Genomic DNA, 20,832 nt, shown 5'->3' on the forward strand with positions numbered 1-20,832 from the left:
CACTCAAGTTGTCACATGTATCAATAGTTCATTGTTTTTATAGCTGAGTGGTATTCTGTGACATGCATGTACCATAGTATAGTTTTCCCATTCACCTGTTATGGACAGCCCGGTTGATTCCATGTTTTAATTATTACAAATAAAGCTGCTACTCACATTTGTGGATAGGTTTTTGTGGGTGAGCATAAGGTTTTATTTTTCTGGGATAAATGCCCAGGAATGTAATTGCTGGGTCATATGGTAGTTTTGGATTTAGTTTTTAAAGAAATTGCTAAACTACTCACACCATTTTACATTAACACCGGCACAGTATGAACAATCAATTTTTCTGCATCCAAACCAGCATTCAGTATGATATTTAATAAAATATTAGCAATTGTTATAGATATGGATTATGAAGCAATTTACAAAATATTAGCCATTGTTACAATTACAAAATATTAGCCATTGTTATAGATATGGATTATGAAGCAATTTAAAACTTATATATTCATTCAGAGCCTAGCTACGTAGTTCAGGCTGACTTTTTTTTTCTTTTGTGTGAATCAAACTCACAGCCTCGCGCTTGCCAGGCAGTTGCTGTGTCATTGAGCTACATCCCCTGGTCCAATCCCTCTTTTCTTAAACAATGAATTGACACTTTCTATAGTTTTTTTGACACAAGGTCACCCTGTGTGCTCCAGGCTCCTCTGGACACACTATGCCACCCAGACTGGCCTCAGATTAATGGCAATCCTCCTGTCTCAGCCACTAAATGCTGGGATTACAGGTACGCACCACCATGGCCAGTCTAACTGGCAACTTTTTCTCTGTGGGTAAAGATAACACTAAGAGAACTCTAAATGAATGTTTTAAAATTAAATACCTTAACTAAAGAAAGAATATTAGCCGGGCGTGGTGGCTCATACCTGTAATCCCAGTACTCAGGAGACTGAGGCAGAAGGATTGTTGCAAGTTCGAGACCTGCCTGTGCTACAAAGTGAGCTCAAGGCCAGACTGAACTGCACAGCGAGACACTGCCTCAAAAAAAAAAAAAAAAAAAAAAAAAAAAAAAAAAAAAAAAAGAAAGAAAGAATATTAAAATCAGTCTTACTTTGTGTTACTCACGAATAGTGCAGTGACTAGTAGATGGTGGAAGGTTCAAACATGTTTGTTGATTTTTTTTTATTGTACTCGAGATTGTACTAGGGTATTCACAGTGAATTATATCCTTAGCCATTTTATTATTATTATTATTATTTTAAATTCTGAGACACTAAGTTGCATAGGCTGGCTGCAAATTTCCAATCCTCCTGCCTCAGCGTCCCAGAGTATTGGGATTACAGTTGTGTACTGCCATGCCTCACTTGTTGAATGAATTTCTGAATGAACCACATAGTTCATATATTAATATTTGCTAGTAAGGTGATTTAGAAAAAGTTAAAAGTGTAGGCTTCTGAGTCAAACAGGAATAGTCAAGGCATCATTCCACCCATTATTTTCAAGACCTTTCTGAAGTGCAATTTTCTTATCTAGGAACAGTGTTTATTATATAGAGATAATGTGAGATGGGAGGCAATGTACCAAAATAATTAGCATAGAGCTGGCACAATGCATATTTATAAGTTCAACAGCATGAGCTATGCTTCTTATTTCCAATGCTTATTAGGCCTTGGAATCTAAGATCCCCAGAGACAAAGGCTTAGATTCCTCCCCAAGGGCTCAGTGAGTGGATACAGCTTCAAAATTCTTTTTTCTCTGCTCTGGCACAGAACGTGGTATGTGGTAACCAGCATTTATGTGTATATGCCTCATTCCTCGTGGACTGCAGCTGGGCCAGCTCCGTGTATATGATGCTTCTGAATAAAATAAATGGAAAAATTCTTGCTAAGGGCTAGAATAGCTCATGGCTTTGAACAATCTAGCAAATGGAATGAACTGAGCATGGAGGTGAGATTATGTTGTATCCTATTTCTACTTTTGGAAAAGCAGCTCTTGTCAATGCTACTTATTTAATATAGTTTGGAGCTGGGTGTGGTGGCACACACCTGTAATTTCAGCACTTGGGAGGCTGAGGTAGGAGGATCACCATAAGTTCGAGGCCAGCCTGGGATACATAGTGAGTTCAAGACTTCGAACTACATAGAAAGATTCTGTCTCAAAAGACAAAACAAACAAACAACGACAACAACAACAACAACAAAAAAACAGCAGTTTTGGACTCAATATCAATATTTGAAACTATAGTCCTAATACAGTATGTATATTGATGATATTCTTATTGAAAGCAATTCAGAAAATGTTACATATATAAGGCTATATATACATGTATACTATACTCAGTTCACAAATATAACATGATAACATTGCAACAGAGCAAAGGGAAAAAACTACCTAGGATCCCCGAATCCAGATCTCACCATCACAATCATGTCTCTCCTCTGTAATGTGGTTAAACCATGTCCTTGGTCACCCAGAAGCCAATGTTTGAGTTCCTTCACCTATGAAACATGGCCTGCAAAATATGTTTTATAAATATATTTGAAAAGCACTTTGACATTCTTGCAAAGAAGTGGTTTGCTGTGATCAACACAGTCCCTTTAACAGTATGCAGTTAACTTTTAACCTATTTTTTAAATGTACGTCATTTGGGGGTAACACTTCCTCTTCTTTGTAGAAATCAGTGAAGGGAAAAATATGGATTTGCATAAAGGAAGAGGGAGGAAGACGCAATCAACAAGAAAACTCTGGGCTTGCTGTCACAAACACTGGATGCTTCTTTGGCTCCATTTATGGACATGTAATTCTAGGTAAACCACTGTCTGTGGGGTTTTCCTCGATTGTAAAGTTGTGAGGTGAGGGAGATTCATAAGATGATTTCTAAGTGCATTTCTGTTCTATTACTCTGTATAAGTGATACACAAGCCAAATCTTGCTGGCATCTGTTTTTGTTCACCTGTGAGTTTACAATGCCTTCTTGGAAAAAAATTAAAAGAATAATTTTTTATGATATGAAAATTATGTATAAATTGAAAATTTCCAACATGCTATTGGAATATAGCCAAGATTGTTTATGTGTTACGTGCGACTGGTTTTATTCCAAGCATTACACATTCACGAGTTAACGAGACCTCAAGGCTAATGAAACCAAAAATATTTACTATCTGGCTCTTAAAAAAAAAAAAAAAAAACCTCGCCTACACTTGTTTTATATACACTGTATTTAGTATACCTACTCATTTTGGGTTAATCTATCTCTTGTATATGACATGTGTACTTATCAAGTTTTTTCAGAATGTTATCATAATGCATGACTCCATCAATTGTTCAGTTTCCTAAGAGAAGGAACCGGGTCTTTCTCACCATTGGACTTCAGGTACCACGTGTGTGTGTGGCGGGGGTGGGGGTGGGGGGTGGGGGGTGGGTGGGGTGGGGTGGGGTGGGGTGGTGGTGGTGGTGGTGGTGGTGGTGCACAACAGGGAGTCAATATGTATTATTGAATAAAACATTCTAACACCAGTGATGTCAGTTATTCTATTTTAAAGCCAGCAATTTTAGAATGCTGGAATGAATTTCTTGGTACAAATTAAGTTGGCCATTTTATTAATTTCTAATTTTCCTTTACATTTATTTTTCTCAAAAACTGCTGCTCATCGAAATTCTTCCAGCCGCCCCCCAAAAACCTTACTTTCAATACGCAATGAAAATAAGTTTTGTGTTTTTTACAAAAGCCTACCAAAATCATTTCTCTTGTTAAATAAATCATTTATTAAATAAAAATATTGGCAAAATTGAAATGGCCTGTCTTTTATATCCGTGCGCCACGTTTTAAGAACGATGACTGCATTTCAAGGCATGATTTTTTGAAACAGTCTACGTACTTTAAGCACAACGGCAAAAATATACGCACGCAGATCAAAATGAGCGTGTAAGGAAAAAAAGATGAACGTAATGGCACGTTGTGCTTCAGATTTACTACAGCTGAGTCATTTCGGGACACAAGTATGTGTTTCCAGGGAAAAAAAAAAAAAAGAGGGACCGAGAGGAAGGAACCAGGATGAGGGGCTCTCCGGATTCCCTCAGGCACTCCCAGAAGCAGACACCAGTATTCCACAGTCGGCGCGGCGTGGTCGAAAAAAGGCGCCGCGGTCCCTTTAAGAGACACAGCACCTTCTCCCAGATACCATCTTGCACCAGGAGTTCACTTAAGCTCTCTACCTACCTTGCTAGGTCGCTTCTCTCTAACTGGGTACTGCTGGCCGGCGGGGCGAACGAATCTTTTCATTGGCCTTGCGCGTACGGCCCTCTCTCATTTATTGGTTGCGACGCCCGCCGCTCGGCATTATCTCCCGCCTACCTAGACCTTCATGTAAGGTTGAGTGAGGGCTCTGGGGTTAGTTCCTGTTAGGCCCGGGCCGGGGGAGTAGGTGGAAGTCTCTTTAAGATGCCCGGTGGGCTAGGGCACTGGGAGGTGTGAAGGGAGCGCGAGGAGGCCGCGAGGGGAGACCCACGGCAGGCCTGAAGAAGAGCGGCGACCGAGCCCGCCTTCCCTGCACCATGCTCATAGAGGATGTGGATGCCCTCAAGTCCTGGCTGGCCAAGTTACTGGAGCCGATGTGAGTGAGCCAGGCCGGGCCGGGGCCGGGAGCGTGGGCGTTGGGGGCTACGGGGGGGCGGAGGAGGGGCGACGTGGGGGCGTCGGGGCCCGGGCAGCGCCGGGACGCGGGCTCTGGAGTACTACCGCGCCGTGGGGGCCGGCGGGCCGGGGCGCGGAGGCGGCGCTGCTGCGGGACCGGGCGGGGGGCGGGCGGCGGCGCGGACGCGAGGGCTTTTTAAACGTAAATACTGCGCTGGGGGGCCGGGAGGGGCGCTCAGGACTGGGGACGTAGTTTAAAATGCTGCTGCTGGAGTACGGAGGGAGGTGGTAGGGATGTTGAGGGATTTTTAAACGTGAGTATTGAGATCTTGAAGGAGATAGCAGGCTGCCTTAATCAACAGTATTAATTCGGGACAGAAAGGTCTAGCAGTGGAGTATCCAGAGCTTTTTCAAAATATTAGGGCAGGGGAGGCTAGCACGAGTCTGGAAGCTTGGTAATTACTGGTGAGCCTGCAATGTGAGTATTGAGGGGTTTTAAGAAATTGGGAGCTGGTAAATATAGCAAGGATTTTAAGGCATTATTGAGTTAATAGTATTAGGAGAGCCGATCATTTTTGGACACCATGAGAGGTTGAAGAAAAATTGAGATTTTTATGAATTTGAAGGAAGAAAGGGCTACACTGGTATGTAATATTTGCTGAGGGCTTAAAAGGGATATACCTGCAGCATCTAGGCACCCCCCCCCTTTTTGGTAGATACAAGTATTCGAGAAATAAAAAGGGGTAGTAAAAAGTATAAGGGTCCTGGAAATGTTGAAAGATTAGGAGGACGACTGAAGGTAATTTGGCTGTGGGATTATTTTTGAGGGGCGGGAAAGACCTAGAGACTTGTTCTTTTAAACTATTTGAGTAGTATTAGATAGTTGTAGAGATACTATTAAGGAGCTTTAGAGTGATAGCAGAGCTCTTGGGTTCTTTCTTTTCTTTTTTCCTTTTTTTGTAACTTTTTAAGGAGCCAGGATTGTGTGGGGTATTTATTTGGGGAAATTCTGGGATATGGGCAGTCTCTGGAACAGTCTCTTGGGGGGGGGTGGACAGTCTCTTCGGGGGGTGGAGATAAAAGGGAAGGATGGAGGGAAGGGGGAGATGTCTTTGAATTTTTTGGAAAGAATAACAGTACTTTAATGGAGAGGAAAGGAGATTTACTGCCCCCTCCTCATCTCTCTTTCGTACCCTCTTATTGGAGGCTAGGGCTTTATGTTTGAAAGGAATGGGATAGAAGAGTTTGGCAGGTTTTGATTCATTAGATCAGACTGCCTTTGTGGCAAAATTGAGTGTTTTGGGGGGGGGTGAAAATAGGGAGTAATTTGAAAGGTGTGGAGGCATGATAAAGTTGGGATGTTAGGAGACCGAAGCAAGCTACTTCCCAGTTGATCTATTTCCTGGTCTTCCTGAGAAACCTTGTTTTTGTTTTGTTGGTTTCTTGGGATGACATCTAGGAAGCCAGTTAGCCTTGAGTAGGCAGCCTAGGTAAAGGAGGCAGTATTAGGCATGTTCTAAGGCTTGGAGTGGTATTGCATTTTGAGCATGAGAAGTGTGTGAATGAATACATGTGCAGTGAAAGCTTCTGAGTTTTATAGTAGTGGGTCTGTTAGAGTTGCAATGATTGGTGGGCCTATGTGGCAGTTTTGTAGAAGGATGTGGCCCCTTGAATGTGCATCTTACTCTTTCTGTATTGAAGTGTGTTGGGGTCCAAAAATGGAAATGGATCGTAATGTGGAAGTTTTAGATTTCCTGAAACTGATATTTGAAGAATGCTGAAAAAAGAAAAAGACCTGTAAATGTAAAATTCAGTTGTCTTTATATTATGCATTAAAAAGTCAGTTTTGTATACCTATTTGTTGGTTTTTAGGGGGCGGTTTTCTATATAAATGATATTTATTGATAGTTTTTTTTGACTTTTTGAGACAGTCTCATTATGCCGTTCAGGCTGGCCTTTGGCTCACTTTATAGCCCCCTGGCTGGTCTCAAATTTGCAGTGATCCACCTGCCTCAGCCTCCTAGAAGTGTGGGATAGACATTCTTTTAGAAATATTATATGTATATTTTATGTCTTAGAATGTGACGGCTGTTAATATTTTAGTTACTTTTTTCTTTGTTTTTATTTTTTTAAAGCGACTTGTTTTGCTCTGGGTCATGCTTTTGGTTTTATCGTCAAGATTTAGTTTTGAGTAGAAACTTAATAAGTAGAAACTTACTAAGGGAATTTTCCTTAGGGATTTTTGGGGACTGGACTAACGAACAAAAATTGTCTTGAAATGATTACTTGCTGGGCATGGTGGTGCACCTCTGTAATCCCAGCCCTGAGGTTGCCGGGAGGCTGAAGCAAGGGGCTGCATGTACGAGACCAGAATCTGGGCTCAGAGTGAATTCAAGGCTAGCCTGAACTACACAATGAGACCCTGTTTCAAAAAAACAAGGGGGAAAAAAGATTACTTGTATTTTATTTTGGACTCTTTTTTTTTTTTGTCTTTTTCATTTTATCGGTACCGGGGATTGAACTCACGACCGCCTGCTTGCAAGGCAGGCGCTTATGCCGCTGAGCTAAACCCCCAGCCCCGATTACTTGTATTTTATTTTTCCATTTGAGTTACATGTTCAACTTAAGACACGTATCATACTTTTTTGTTTGTTTTTTTTTTTTGCCATAGAGTCATTATGTAGATAAGGCTGGCCCAAACTCACCATGTAGCCTAGGCTGGCTCAAACTTGTGGTGATCTTCCTGCCTCAACTCCAGAATGCTGGGATTACAGATCTTCCTGCCTCATCTCCAGAATGCTGGGGCTACCGTATGATGTGGGTTTAGGGTGGAAGGTAGCTTGGTGGTGGAGTGCTCGTCTACAGTCTCAGCTAGTTTCCCCATTACCGCAAAACAAACAACCCCGCTAAAATCATTGCTTAGGTTTAACAGTGTAGATGGCTGTCCTAGAGGTACAAAATAAATAATGCTTATTTTTTAATTCATTTAAGTATGGGTTTTGGAAGATATCGTGTATTTTCATTACTCATATTTTAGGAGATTATTTTTTCTTCAAAGATCCTTAAGTGATATGCTGAATAGGCAGTGTTTGTAAATTTTTTGCATGCTTCAAACTCAGGAAAATTTTCATAGCAGAATAACATGTGGCTACAACATAACATTTCAGAGCAGTTAGACTTTCAGATATGATGGTTGCAATGGTTTTAGCCAAATTTATAGTTAAATAAATTCATAAAAGCTTCTCATGTTCAGGGGTTAACATGTTCCATTCTGTCACTGAACAGACATGTAAAACAAGAGTGTATAGCAGATATTTCTGAATTAATGTAGTTCACTTTATTATTCCTGTAGATGTTAGAAATGTAGATACGGAACATAATAGAGGACAGAGGAAGGAGTATGGAAGAAATAACTCCTTAGCTCCCTTAGTAGCTTGGGAAAAACCATTTTCAGTTGGTAGTGAAGTGAAGAGAAGGGGAACTGTATCTTAGTCAAACAGTTTATGTCAGTTCCTGTAAGTGTATAAAGTCACCTACATCTTTGGGTTCTCATCTTTGCTCACATTCAAAGTACTAGATATCCTAGTCAGACTGTGTAGGGATTATGCACAGTTTTGAGATGTGGTTTCATTTTACCAGAAAAGAATGCTCATTTTAAGTATGTATATACCTTAAAAATAAAGTTTTAAGAGTATCCAGGAGATAAGTGAATCACTGAAGATATTTATAAGTTTAGGAAAAGTTGATGTCACTTGGGAGGTTGAGGCAGAAAGATTACAAGTTTAAGACCAGCCTGGGGTATTATAGTGAGACCCTGTCTCAAAAAAACAAAATAGTTCAGGCAAACATTTTTCAGTAACTAACCTGCATTGTCAAACGTAGTATATTTAAAGTATGAATTCTAAGGTTATTTAAATTACATCTTAAATATAAAAACATTTACGTTTGCTTGTTTGGCTTATTGTGAACATTTGCATTGGTATGTGTTTTTAAAAGGTGATGGCTGTCAGGGGTGGTGGCGCATGCCTGTAATCCCAGCACTTGGGAGGCTGAGGCAGAAGGATCACTGGGAGCTTGAGGCCAGTTTGGGCTACACAGTGAGTTCAAGGCCAGCCTGTACTATATAGTGAGCCCCCTGTCTCAAGAAGAAAAAAAGTGATGGAATTTGTGAATTTTCTTTTTTTCTTTTTCTTTTTCTTTTTCTTTTTTTTATTGGTATCAGGGATCGAACTCACGACCGCCTGCTTGCAAGGCAGGTGCCCGTGCAGCTGAGCTAAATTCCCAGCCCCCCCCCCTTTTTTTATATTTGTGAATTTGGGCAATTTTATCTATGTATTCTAATAGTGCATCATTTTTCGAATCAAGGGCGTTTAGTTTCTAGGTAACGTATCTTTGATTCATCATGTGATTTTGGAGAAATTGTGTAACTTTTCTTTGTTAAACAGTTAATTAATTTACCTACTCAGGTTAAGGATGCAGACTAGGAAAAGTACTTTGTTTTTGAGTAATTCTATAATGTGAATTTTACAGATTTTGAAATATAAGAATACATTATAATTTACTGCAAAAGTTAGGTGCTTGCTAATGTTTAAACATCACTACTATTCAAAAGATATTAATCAGTTTCATGCAAAGCACAACTAGTTGGTTCCATAAGTGAGAACAGGATTTCCTCGTGAAAGTCATAGATTTGATGTGCAGTTTTTGTGAGCTCTGGTCATGGTAGTGTCTTTTTAAATGCACTAGGGGATAAGAGTATGTTGTCATGTTGGAGTGTGATAGAAAAGAGCAGCAAGGTTTGCCAGGATTATTTTATTGTTTCATATTTTTTGCTTAAAGATCATATCAGATATACTTTGAACTTTAGTGCTGCAAGTTTGTAATCCTTGTAAAGTTAAACTCAGGCTAGTAATCTCTACAGTTGCTCAAATGGGAAGGGAAAAAAAATCATCTAGCAGTTACTAGGCCTGACTTCCTGACAAACTAGTTAAATGAATATTTTGGAGCTAAAACCTCAAGATTGAGAAGTATTAAATTTTTTCTACAGTGTTAAATTGGCTTCAAAGAATTAATATGCCTGTAAAGTGTGGTGAGTCGGCTTGTTTAAGGAGACCATTCATGGTTTCATAAAAAAGACTTTGGCCAGAAGACTTACTGGCAAGTCTTAGTCTACTAAGTTAAGAACGTATTTGTTCTTTTGTCCTTGGTCTGCCTCCTAAAGATGTCTGACTTCATTCTTCCTGGCCCAATAGCTATAGGCTAGAAGCCAGAAGTTGCTTTTATAGCCCTGTGTTTCCTACCCCTGCCTTTTCTCATCCTCTTATAATGTCATTAATTTTATGCCATTCATTATTTTGTTTTATAATTACTTATTTCACATCCATTTCTTGTGTGACTAGAGGGCAAGAGTCTATTACCAAGTAAGATGCTTGCTGCTTATTTTTTTGTTTTTTGTCTGAGACAGGGTCTCACTATGCAGTTTGAATGGCTTTGAGCTCATTTTGTAGCCTCAAACTCTTAAGTATCCTCTTGCCTCAGCCTCTTGTGCTGGGATTACAGGCCTGAGCCACCATGCCTGGCTGCTGCTTAATTTAACAATAAATATTTAAACAAACGAATATCCTCATGTATATTTACATTTGTTGATAATTAGAAAAGTAAGATTGGGCTAGGAAAGTAGCATATGTAAGGACCTGGATTTCATCCCTGGTCCCATGTGCACACATGTACACACACACGAAAGATATTTTTTTGTTGCCTAATTTTGTGTGTCTGTGTAATAGTGGTTACTGCTATAAGACCTGTAGTCCAATTATCAAAATGATGTTTGCAACTGACAAATTTATATATATTTTATCCTCAAACAAATGTTGGAATGTTTTTTCATGTTTTTCAGGAAAGCTCTTCATTAATTAAGGGTAAGATGAAAGTGCTATAGTCTGAATGTTGGTGTTCCCTAAAATTTGCAGTGCTGAGCATTGATGCATGAGTTTCACACATGCAAGGCAAATGTGCTACCCCAAGCTGCATCCCCATATTTTGGAATTTAATCCTCAATATAGTAGTATTGAGATGGGATCTTTATTATTGCATTGAAGAAAAATAGAAATGAGAGAAAATAAAATTACGGATGTTTATTTCCTATGTGTGAACCTCCATGGAGCTGTATGCACAAATTTTATGTCTTGATTTTTCCACATAATATTACATCAGACACATTTTTCATATTTATGTATTGTTGTTATAACCATCCCTTTGGATATGTAATTGTTCATATAAATGTTCAGTAACAAAAGAATGGTTACCTTGACTCAACTTGCTTTTAGAAGTTTTGGGGTTTTTTTTTGTTTTTTGAGACAGGGTTGCATTATGTACTTCAGGCAGGCCTTGAACTCACTATGTACGTAGCCCAAGCTGGCAATCCTTTTTCCTTAGCCTCCCAAGTGCTAGGATTACAGATATGTGTTTACCTTTGTTTCCCTTATCTAGTTCCCCATAAGTATAACTACTGGTGAGTGAATATGGATGGATATTTTTAATACTTTTTGACACATATTAGGGTCAGAAGATTTTCCTGACTCAGTAGCACACTTACTAGTTGTTTTATCTCTGAAACAAAGATCACACTGAGATAGAATTTAAAAATTAGCCCTGTATTCAGAAAGATGTAAATTTTTCTGAAAGTGAAAAGTCTAAATAGTCTTGGACTTTTTCCTAAAAGAAACAAACTACAGTGGTTTTTAAGTAGTGTTTCATGGCTTGTGGCCAAAGGTTGGACCATTATTCTCTCAGCTGTTAGAATTGAGTTTATGGCTTAAGTCTGTAATGTGTGTGTGCTCAACAGATGTATACTATTCTTGCAATAGAAAACTCATTAAAAGAAGAAAAGAACCAGGTGTCTTAGCACACACATGCCTATAATCCTACAACTAGTGTGACTGAGGTTGGAGGATCCGTGAGCTTGAGGCCAGACAGCTTGGGCTACAATGTGAGTTCTAGGCCAGCCCAATATAAAACTGTCTCAAAAAAAAAAAAAAGACAAATTTGAGAATTTTATAAATAGGGCATTTTAGGGGCAGTATTTCTGTTTTTCCTAATAAAAATTCTTACTGGTTTTGAGAAGTTTTTGCAGTATTGGGAGTTGAACCCAGGGCCTTTGCACTAAGCAACATTTCCTCACTTTCCCTTTTCACTTTTTGTTTTGAGATGGCATCTTGTTAGGTTGCTAAATTGTCCAGGTTGACCTAGAACATGTGATCCTCCTGCCTCAGCTTCTCAGAGTGCTGAGATTGTACGTATGTCTTACTACTACTGGCTCTAATTGATTTTATTTTAAAAATAATTTAGCGGATAACTAAGACATCTTATAATAACATGCAGATGTGAATTTTAATTTTTAGTTTTTTTTTTTTTTTTTTGGTCTGTACAAGGGATCGAACTCATGACTATGCACTTGCCAGACAGGCGCTTATGCCACTGAGCTAAATCCCCGGTCCTGTTTTTTAGTTTTTTAAGGCAGGGTTTTTATCTGCTGCCTCAGCCTCCTGAGTACTGGGACTATAGATGTGTGATATGTAGGTGTGAATTTAAGGAGTCCTCACTTATAATATTTAAGTTTTAGGAACTTTCTTTTGTTGTTTCTTTGTGTCTACTAAAAAGTGACTGTTGGTTGAGATTTAGGAATCATTATTTGTGGGATATACATTAGAAAAATGTGCTCTAAAATAGATTTTATTTGTGTGGAATTCAGCTGAGTTTTAGTTTCAGAGGTATGCTTTCTACCTGATCTGGAGTAGATCACTTACTTTGTTTCTGCAAATTTACAACTTTAGATGGCTCTAGAGTAATACTTTAAGATGTGTATTATTATCTTTTCTATCGGGAAACATATTTAACATAGATAGGAACCCAAAGTTTAAGAATTCTTTTTGTTCCAAAATATACTTATTCTTGTAGCCAAGCAGAAATGAATTTTTTAACGCTTTGGTTCCAGCTAAGTGGCTGAAAAGTTTTAAGTGTCTCTGTCTCTGTCTCTAACAGTCTCCCTGTGTTAATTCAGGCTGCTTGGACTTGTAAAGATCTTCCATATTTATTAAGATTCTTAATCATGCTCTGATTTTTTTTCTTTTATTTTCTTTTCTTTTTCTTTTTTTTTTTTTTGAGACAGGGTCTCTCTATGCAGTTTAGGCTGGCCTTGAGCTCACTTTATAGCCCACGCTGGTCTCGAACTCACAACTATCCTCCTGCCTCAGCCTCCCGAGTGCTAGGATTACAGGCGTGAGCCATCACACCCAGCTATGCTCTGATTTTTTTTTTTTGTGACACACATCCGAAAGTCTTGGGCTACTATTAGCATCCATACCATAGCTATGGTATTATAATTGTCACAATTCAAGGTTGTATGTTCAGAGGTTAGTGTATTGAAAGAATAGGGACAGTCTGAAAGGTCTAGAAAATTATAGCAGTCTCCCCAGTATATTGGAAGTTCACTCTTCAATTAGTGTAATTTACTATTTTCAGACTGGTGTTTTCTTTCCTAGCATACTTTATCAGTACGTATTAGGAGGCATTAAATTTAAATGCTTTTCTTTCGTAAATTAGGAGGGGAAGAAGAGTTGAAAGGAGGGGAGGGGATTGGAGGGAAAAAGATATTAGTGGTACAGATTCTTTGTGATGAATGTGATCATTATATACGAGTACCTAAAATACACCGATAGTTATAAAAAATTATAAAAATGTGCAATAAAAAATGTAAACACTTTTATTCTTTTGACTGTAATCATTCCTTTGCATCTTGTGTAGAATTCTATTGGTTATTATTAATCATTTGTTCACTGACATTAAATAAAAATAAGAATCTGTTTTTGGATGGGATTTAGATTCTTTTTTTGCCTTGATCCTTAGGATTAAAGCTAGGCTCTTCTCAATGAGCATCTCCAGTTTTTCTCTCATTTTTTCATTTTGAGACAAGGTCTTGTGAACTCATTAAGCCCGTCCAGGCTTTGACTTGTGATGCTCCTGCCTCTGCCTCCCAGAATGCTGGAAATACAGGCCTGTGCCACCACGCCCAGCTCCTTTTCTATTATTTTACTTTCTCTTAACTGTTTATCTTGATTTTTAACACTATCACATCAAAGTATATCTCATCCAAAGCAGCTTAGCTCTTCATTCATTCATTTGTGCATTCATTCATTGTGGCTTTGGAAATTGAACCCAAGACCTTTGCACTAAGCTACATCCCCAGCAAATTTTTTGAATTTAGCTATTTTGGCTAAGTTGCCAAGTCTAGGGTTGAGTTTCTAATCCTTCTACCTCAGCTTCCCAGAGTGTCGAGATTATAGGCCTGAGCTACCATATCTTTATTTTTTTGAGTTTGAATCGTGAAGTACGTAAAAGATATTTGGGCTGGTTAAACCTGTTCATTTTATCCAGTAATCTGAATGTTTTTCTTGTTTCTTACTAGGAACCTCATAATCCTTGACAAGCATTAGTCTTAGGGGTCATGAGACTCCTTGAAGGTTCTGACAACACTAGAGAAAATAAGTGGTGTTTTCTGCCATTCTTACTTATTTTCTATGTTTTCTTCTGTGTCAGAATATCTTTATCCAGGATCTGAACTCTCTCAATAAAGGTAGAAATGTGATTTTTTTTTTCTTTTCCATTTTTTATGAATGTAGAACTGTTTGGTTGTTCTTGAGGGAAATTATATCTGTTTACATATTACTATTTTAAGGTGTTTCTGGAATACCTAAAGTGAACATGGCATGTGTAATGTTTTTTGAAAATGAAACTATTATATATATACTTTTTGGTTTTTAATTAAATATTTAAAAATACTGTTAAATTCAAATGTGCAAAAAAATACATATATGTATATATTTTAGAATTTAGCATTTGACCTTGGCATGGTGGTGCATGCTTGTAATACCAGCTGTGTATGAGGCAGGAAGGTTACCAGTTCCAGAATAGCCTGGACTATGTAGTAGACTCCTCCCCGACAAAGGATTTAGCAATTGGACTGGTTATAGTTTTTTGAAATGTGAGTTAGCATTTTAAATTAAGGAAAATCTTTTTAAAACTTTCTTTCAAATGGTGTGTTTTTAATAATGTGTAACTCATTGTTTTGACACTCAGACACTACTCTAGTACAGTTTGACCTTTGCTCATAATTGTTTAGCTTGTTACAACAAGGCCTTAATTTGTATGTCTCACTGCTGAGTAGCTTGAGCCACTGGTGGTACGAGCATGACATCAGATGACATGGGATGGTCTCGCTGGGTGGTCTTAGCTGCCCGAAGGAACAGTTATGCATGCACAGTTGTGGTTCGTGCTGGTGGGAACATGTGAAGTTAGCTTTGTCTCTTAGACTTGGGTACATAGATGTTTAAAGAACCAGCCTTTCCCATGACAGTATTGGCAAGGAAAACAAAATCTATTTTATTAAAGAAGAACTTTAAAGTCTAGAAAGGTGCCAGGGTATTGGTGCTTGACTTTTTTTTTTTTTTTTAACTAATGGAGCTTTGGACTGTGATTGATACTCTTGAGCTGACACTTAGAACTTTCTAGTTGACAGTGAAAGTTTAACTTTCTAGTTGACAGTGAAAGTTTAAGTATTACAGAACAAAATAAGTTGGATTGACTAGTGTTTTTTAGGGATATGATCATTGTTTTCATCGTTTTATTTATTGTCATTCTGATATATATTTTTTGAAATGTTAGAGATTGAATCCAGGGTCTTTTTTTTTTTTCACTTTTTGAGATATTTTGAACATGTGATTCTCCTGCCTCAGCCTCCCAAACTGCTGGATGACAGGCAGGTGCCACTACATGCAACTTTATTTTACTTTTATAAGAATCTGTAAAGCCACAAAGAATATGTTGCTTAAACCTGAATTCATTGGGAAAGCCAGATTGTGTTTTAAAAATGCATACAGGTATGGATTTTATCTTAGTTTCATGTGATGTAAGTAAAACATTAAGTCTGACAGGTTGGTGTACTTTAGGAATTGACAAGCTGGGATGGTGTACAGCTCTGGTGTAGGAGATACTTTTGAGTGTCACACTCAGGTTACCACTAATTAGAAAAACTAAAGTAGATAAAACTATCTCTGCTGCCTTTCTACCATTTGTCTTCTGTTTATAAACCCTAGGTTATTTTTTTTTTTCTTTTTCGTTTTTATCGGTATCAGGGATCGAACTCATGATTGCATATTTGCAAGGCAGGTGCTTATGCCACTGAGCTAAATCCCCAGCCCCAACCATAGGTATTTCTTTGCTTACATTTTGCATTTGCCAACAAAATGATGTCATACTTTTTTATGTTCTCAGTTTACAAGAAGATCTGTATTAAAGATACTCATGAAAAGATTAGTAGAGGAGTTGATGATTTTTTGGCTTTTTTTGGGGAGGAGGTTGGTCTTGCTGTGTTGTCCAAGCTGGCCTCAAGTTTGCTATGCTGGTGACCCAGCCTTCCAAGTAGTTGGGATTAAAGGTGTATGCCACTGCCCCCAGCTTTGCTGGCTAGTGGCTGGGTTGTAGAGAAAGGTTCCGAGAGGAGAGGTGATAGCTGTCCCATCACCCTCCTTGTTGTTTCTTCACTGCTGACACAGAACAGAGAGTGCTTTATTTACTCATTTATTTTTGCTTTTATGATACAGGGTCTTTTATGTAGTTCAAGCTGGCCTTGAGCTTACTTTGTACCCCAGGCTGGCCTCAAACTTATGGTGATCCTTCTACCTGAGCCTGCCAAATGCTAGGATTATAGGCATGCACCACTATACCCAGCTCTTCATTTATTAGTTTTCTTTGGGTACTGTGGGCTGAACCTAGTGGCACTGTGGCATATCCCTCTTTTTTTTCTGTAAACAAGAATAAATTTATTAAATTTGTTTTAAAGATTTAATGATATACAAAATGTATATAGTATATCTTTAGTAACATACTTCTTTCTCCCCATCAGTATTAAAACACTATTTAAACAGCTTATTCTGCTTGCCTGGTCTGTATCTATGAGATACACAACTGAATACAAATAAGCTTTACGCTGTTCCCTTCCAAATGAAAATTAAAAGTAGTATCTAGGAAACAAACAGAACAAAATAAAAGAAAAAAATCAAAGCAGGTGAAACATTTTTCTTGTTGAATATCCAGAAATATGAGGGGCAGTTAAATTGCATTTTATTGGCCTAAATTTGCATTGTAGTCTCCAAACATCACGCAATGATGATCTGACTCAATTCATTTCTTAAATAAGTACCACAAACAACGTTCAAGTTCATATGTCCCTACACAATCTTAAATATAAACTAGAGCTCATATATGTGTACTGGTGGTATGCTGTCCCTAAAATCTTCAGAGTAAGAGCAGCTAGCAGGTAGGTCATCACTCCTGCTAAGACTCCTCCCGGGAAATGCCCCTCGGCAGGAGTTATGGTCTCCTTTCACCATGGCTTTTTTCTGCTTAACAATGATTTGATAAAAAAAGGTTTTTGAGACAGAGTCTTGCTTAGATGTTCAGCCTGGACTTGAACTTAAAATCTTCCTGCCCCAGTTTTCCAAGTAGCTACTGTTAAAATCATGGGACAGGGGACTGAGGGTTTAGCTCAGCGGCATATGCACCTGCCTTGCAAGTGTGCTGTCATTAGTTTGATCCCTGGTACCGATAAAAAACGAAAAAGACAAAAAAAAAAAAAATCATGGGACATTATGCCTGTGTAGTGTGTTATTTATAGTACTTCTGCAGGCTGATGCCAAACAGCATCTTAAGGGCTAGATATTACTCTTTCACTGTTACCATTTAAGAAAACAAATAAATGTAGACCTAGTCTGAGATTCTTGATAGCCTCAAGAAATAGGGGACACACTAGTTACAGAAATAAACAAAAAGGAAAATCCCACTTGTGGTACGTACATGCTGTTTGTTTTCGTAGTAGGCTGTGTTTTGGTCACTTTTTAAAGTAATGCTTTTGAGGGTTGGATTTTTCTGTAATAGAGTTAACTTTGTTCTGACATCATTGTTTGAAAACATTTAAAATTTTTGTTTTCTCTTTGACTGACTAGATGTGATGCAGACCCTTCAGCCTTAGCCAACTATGTTGTAGCATTGGTCAAGAAGGACAAACCTGAAAAAGAATTGAAAGCCTTTTGTGCTGATCAACTTGATGTCTTTTTACAAAAAGGTAATTATTGTGGGTCTTCTGCTAAGTATGTATGTATGTATTTATTTATTTTTGGTTTTTTGAGACAGAGTCTCACTATGTATTCCAGGCTAGTTATGAACGTTAGCTGGCCTCAGACTAACAGTGATCCTCCTACCTCAGCCTCCTATGTGTGCCACCGTGGCCAACATCCACCAAGTATTTAGATAGAGATTTTGAATTTAGAACTTGTTAAAGATACAAGCTTTATGGTAAAGAAGGAGTTAGGTTTCTTTAAATATACATTCATGCTTACTTTTTCTCTTGTGCTTGGAAGAATAAGTTTTTCCCCCCATCCTTTTTTTTTTTTGCAGACAGGGTCGTTCAAGCTGGCCTTGAACTCACAATTCTCCTGCTTTAGCTTTCAAGTGCTAGGTGCTGTTACACCCAATTTGCTTTTTTCCTGTATTGACCAAATGGCAGCTGTCATACCTTTTACATCCTTCACAGCTTTTGGCTGCACCCAGTTGATGGTCTAGGAGTAACAATTTAAGGATGTTGAAACTGCTGATCTTGTTAAGACAATCAGTCTTAACATCAGTCTTAGTCCCTCTATTCTGGGGCTTGCTTATTTGTAAGAAGAGCTGGGTCTTTTATCTTTTCTGTTTCTTTCCCGTTTTCTTACCAATGTTTTTGCCATGGTCTACAGAGCTTCCATGAGGTTTCCCTTGCTGTCTCTCTAACATTTCCTGCCTCTCGGCTTGCCTTTTTTCCATCTTGCTACATTGACTATATTATTGCTTTCAGTAAGTGCAAACATGTGCACAACTCAGATATTTTGAACTCATTTTACCCTTGCTGAAACATGGATTTCTCCTTCATTTATTTATGGTCTCTTTTCAAATGTCATAAATGGATTTTTTCCCTTGAGTGCCCTTTGTACAAGGCAAAACACCCACTGCTTCTAGTCTCTCAGTCCTTCCTCAGCTTTGCTTTATGTTTTGCAGCTGCACTTGTCAGTCTTATATGTTTATTTACCTGTTTATCACCTCTCCCAACATTGGTCTTTCCGTGTGGAAAGTGGAGACTCCGAACTTACAGTATTGGGCAAATAGAAACTCAGTATGGAATTGATGAATAGGAATGTGGATAACAACAGTTGATCCAGCTGTTGGTGATGAGAAAATATCTTTTAACTCAAATACGTACTAAGGAAGAAAAGATAGTAAATATGGTTTCTTAGAAGTACATTTTTTAATGCATTTTAAGTAGTTTGTAGAAAAACAAAATCACAATTCATATATGTAGAATTCCTCCCCACTATAAATGAGAATTTTCTAAAAGTACTAATTTTTCTATTACCCCACTAGCATAATAAAGCTGCCTTCTGAAGTCCAAAAAAGTACTAATTTACAGTAAAAATGAGTCATGTGAAATAGCCATAAAAAAAAAACAAAGTAAAGATACTTGGGGTCAGAGGCACATGTATATTTATACACCTAAGAACTTGTTATAAAAAGGCTTGCAAGGGTTTTTAGCAACAATTTGTATTATAAAAGCAATATATATGAGGAAGAACTTTACATTTTAAAAAGGTTAAATTAATCAGCCATAACTTTACCACAAGAGACAAAAACATTTATGTGTATAGCTTTCTAGATTAGCACTGCCCAGTAAAACTTTGTGTGGCGATGGATATGATTTATATGTATATTTTCCATTTTAGTAGGTATTAGCTAATCAGTACTTGAAATGGGGCCTATAAGGCCAAGATCCTGATTTTTTTTTTTTTTTTTTTGTCTTTTTCATTTTTATCGGTACCGAAGATGGAGCTCACAACCGCCTGCTTGCAAGGCAGGTGCTTATGCTGCTGAGCTAAATCCCCAGCCCCAAGATCCTGATTTTTAAATAGCCACTTGTGGCTAGGTGGCCACAGTATTGGACTGTTAGACAGTGTAACTCTTAGACTTACACCTGTGCTTATGTTGTATGTTAAAGTAATGTACTTTTTGTTTTGCTTTGTTTTTATGTATTGGGGATTGAATCTAGGGCCTTGCTTATGCCATCCAAGTGCTGTACCACTGAGCTAGTTCCCTACTCTAATATACTTTTAAAAAGATCCAACAGTGCATCTTGAATATTGTTTAATATTAAATGTTTACATTCCTCTTTAAAAATTGTTTATATGTCTTTCAGATTTTAAAAGTAACGTGTTATAAAAATGCAAAGGAGAATGAAGAAAGTATTTTGGTTATTAGGGATTTTGAAGGGTCTGATTCATTTATTGACTTAAGAGTACGTACAAGTTGAGTTTAGTGGCACTCACCTGTAATCCCAGAACTCTGGGTGGCTGAAGCATACGAAACAACAGACAGATAGATTAATTGACCAGTGATGCAGCTCATTGTAAACACACTGGTTCAATTCTCAGTACTGGGGAAAAATAAAAGTACATATAATCCAAGTGTATTGGTGGATCCCTATAGTTGTACCTACCCTGGAGGTTAAGCGAGGAGGGTCACAAGTTTGAGGCTAGTTTGAACAACTTAGTGAGACCATCTCTCACAAGGAAAAAAAAAAAAGAAATAAATACCTCCTCAGTGGTGGAGATATATACAATAGTTCAGTGGTAGAGCACTAGATTGGCACGTTTGAATCTCTGGATTCAGTCCCTAGTACTGCCAAAAAAAAACCCCCAAAAAACACAGTTAATGAGAACGAACATCTTTATAACTGGAAAATTGCTTACTTAACAGATTAGTAGTATAAAAGTATTTATATGAAAATGCTTTTTTGAATAATATTGTAGAAATAGCTATTTCTGTAAAATATAAAAATTGTGGTGTGAGCAAAGCCTGTGTTCAATTTTTTTTTTGGTATAAGGGATTGAACTCATGACCTGCAAGTACTTACCAGGCAAGTACTTGAGCCTATAAGCTAAATCCCTTGCCCTCTATTTTTAATATGTTCCTTAGCTGTTACTTAAGGTAGGACCAATTACACATATTTAAATTTGATTTGATTTTTTTTTTTTTTTTGGTCTTTTTCGTTTTTATTGGTACCAGGGATCGAACTCACGACT

The 20,832-nt window shown here is 37.9% G+C and overlaps 1 protein-coding gene across 4 annotated transcripts in view; it reads left to right on the plus strand.

Moving 5' to 3' along the window:
* Positions 1–4,331: 4,331 nt before the first annotated feature.
* Positions 4,332–20,832, plus strand: part of Rbm27 (RNA binding motif protein 27) — a 71,546-nt gene continuing 55,045 nt past the window's right edge. For 3 of the 4 annotated variants that reach the window (XM_063232308.1, XM_063232310.1, XM_063232311.1), the window contains exons 1-2: positions 4,332–4,595; positions 17,674–17,792. In XM_063232308.1, the coding sequence (XP_063088378.1) occupies positions 4,537–4,595; positions 17,674–17,792 (178 nt within the window). In that variant the 5' untranslated portion in view covers positions 4,332–4,536. The remainder of the gene's footprint in view (positions 4,596–17,673; positions 17,793–20,832) is intronic. The other variant, XM_063232309.1, reaches the window with a different exon arrangement.

Source organism: Cavia porcellus, unplaced genomic scaffold, assembly GCF_034190915.1.
Source record: "Cavia porcellus strain 051 isolate PalLab524CR breed Dunkin Hartley unplaced genomic scaffold, mCavPor4.1 scaffold_21, whole genome shotgun sequence".
Taxonomy (NCBI): Eukaryota; Metazoa; Chordata; class Mammalia; order Rodentia; family Caviidae; genus Cavia; species Cavia porcellus.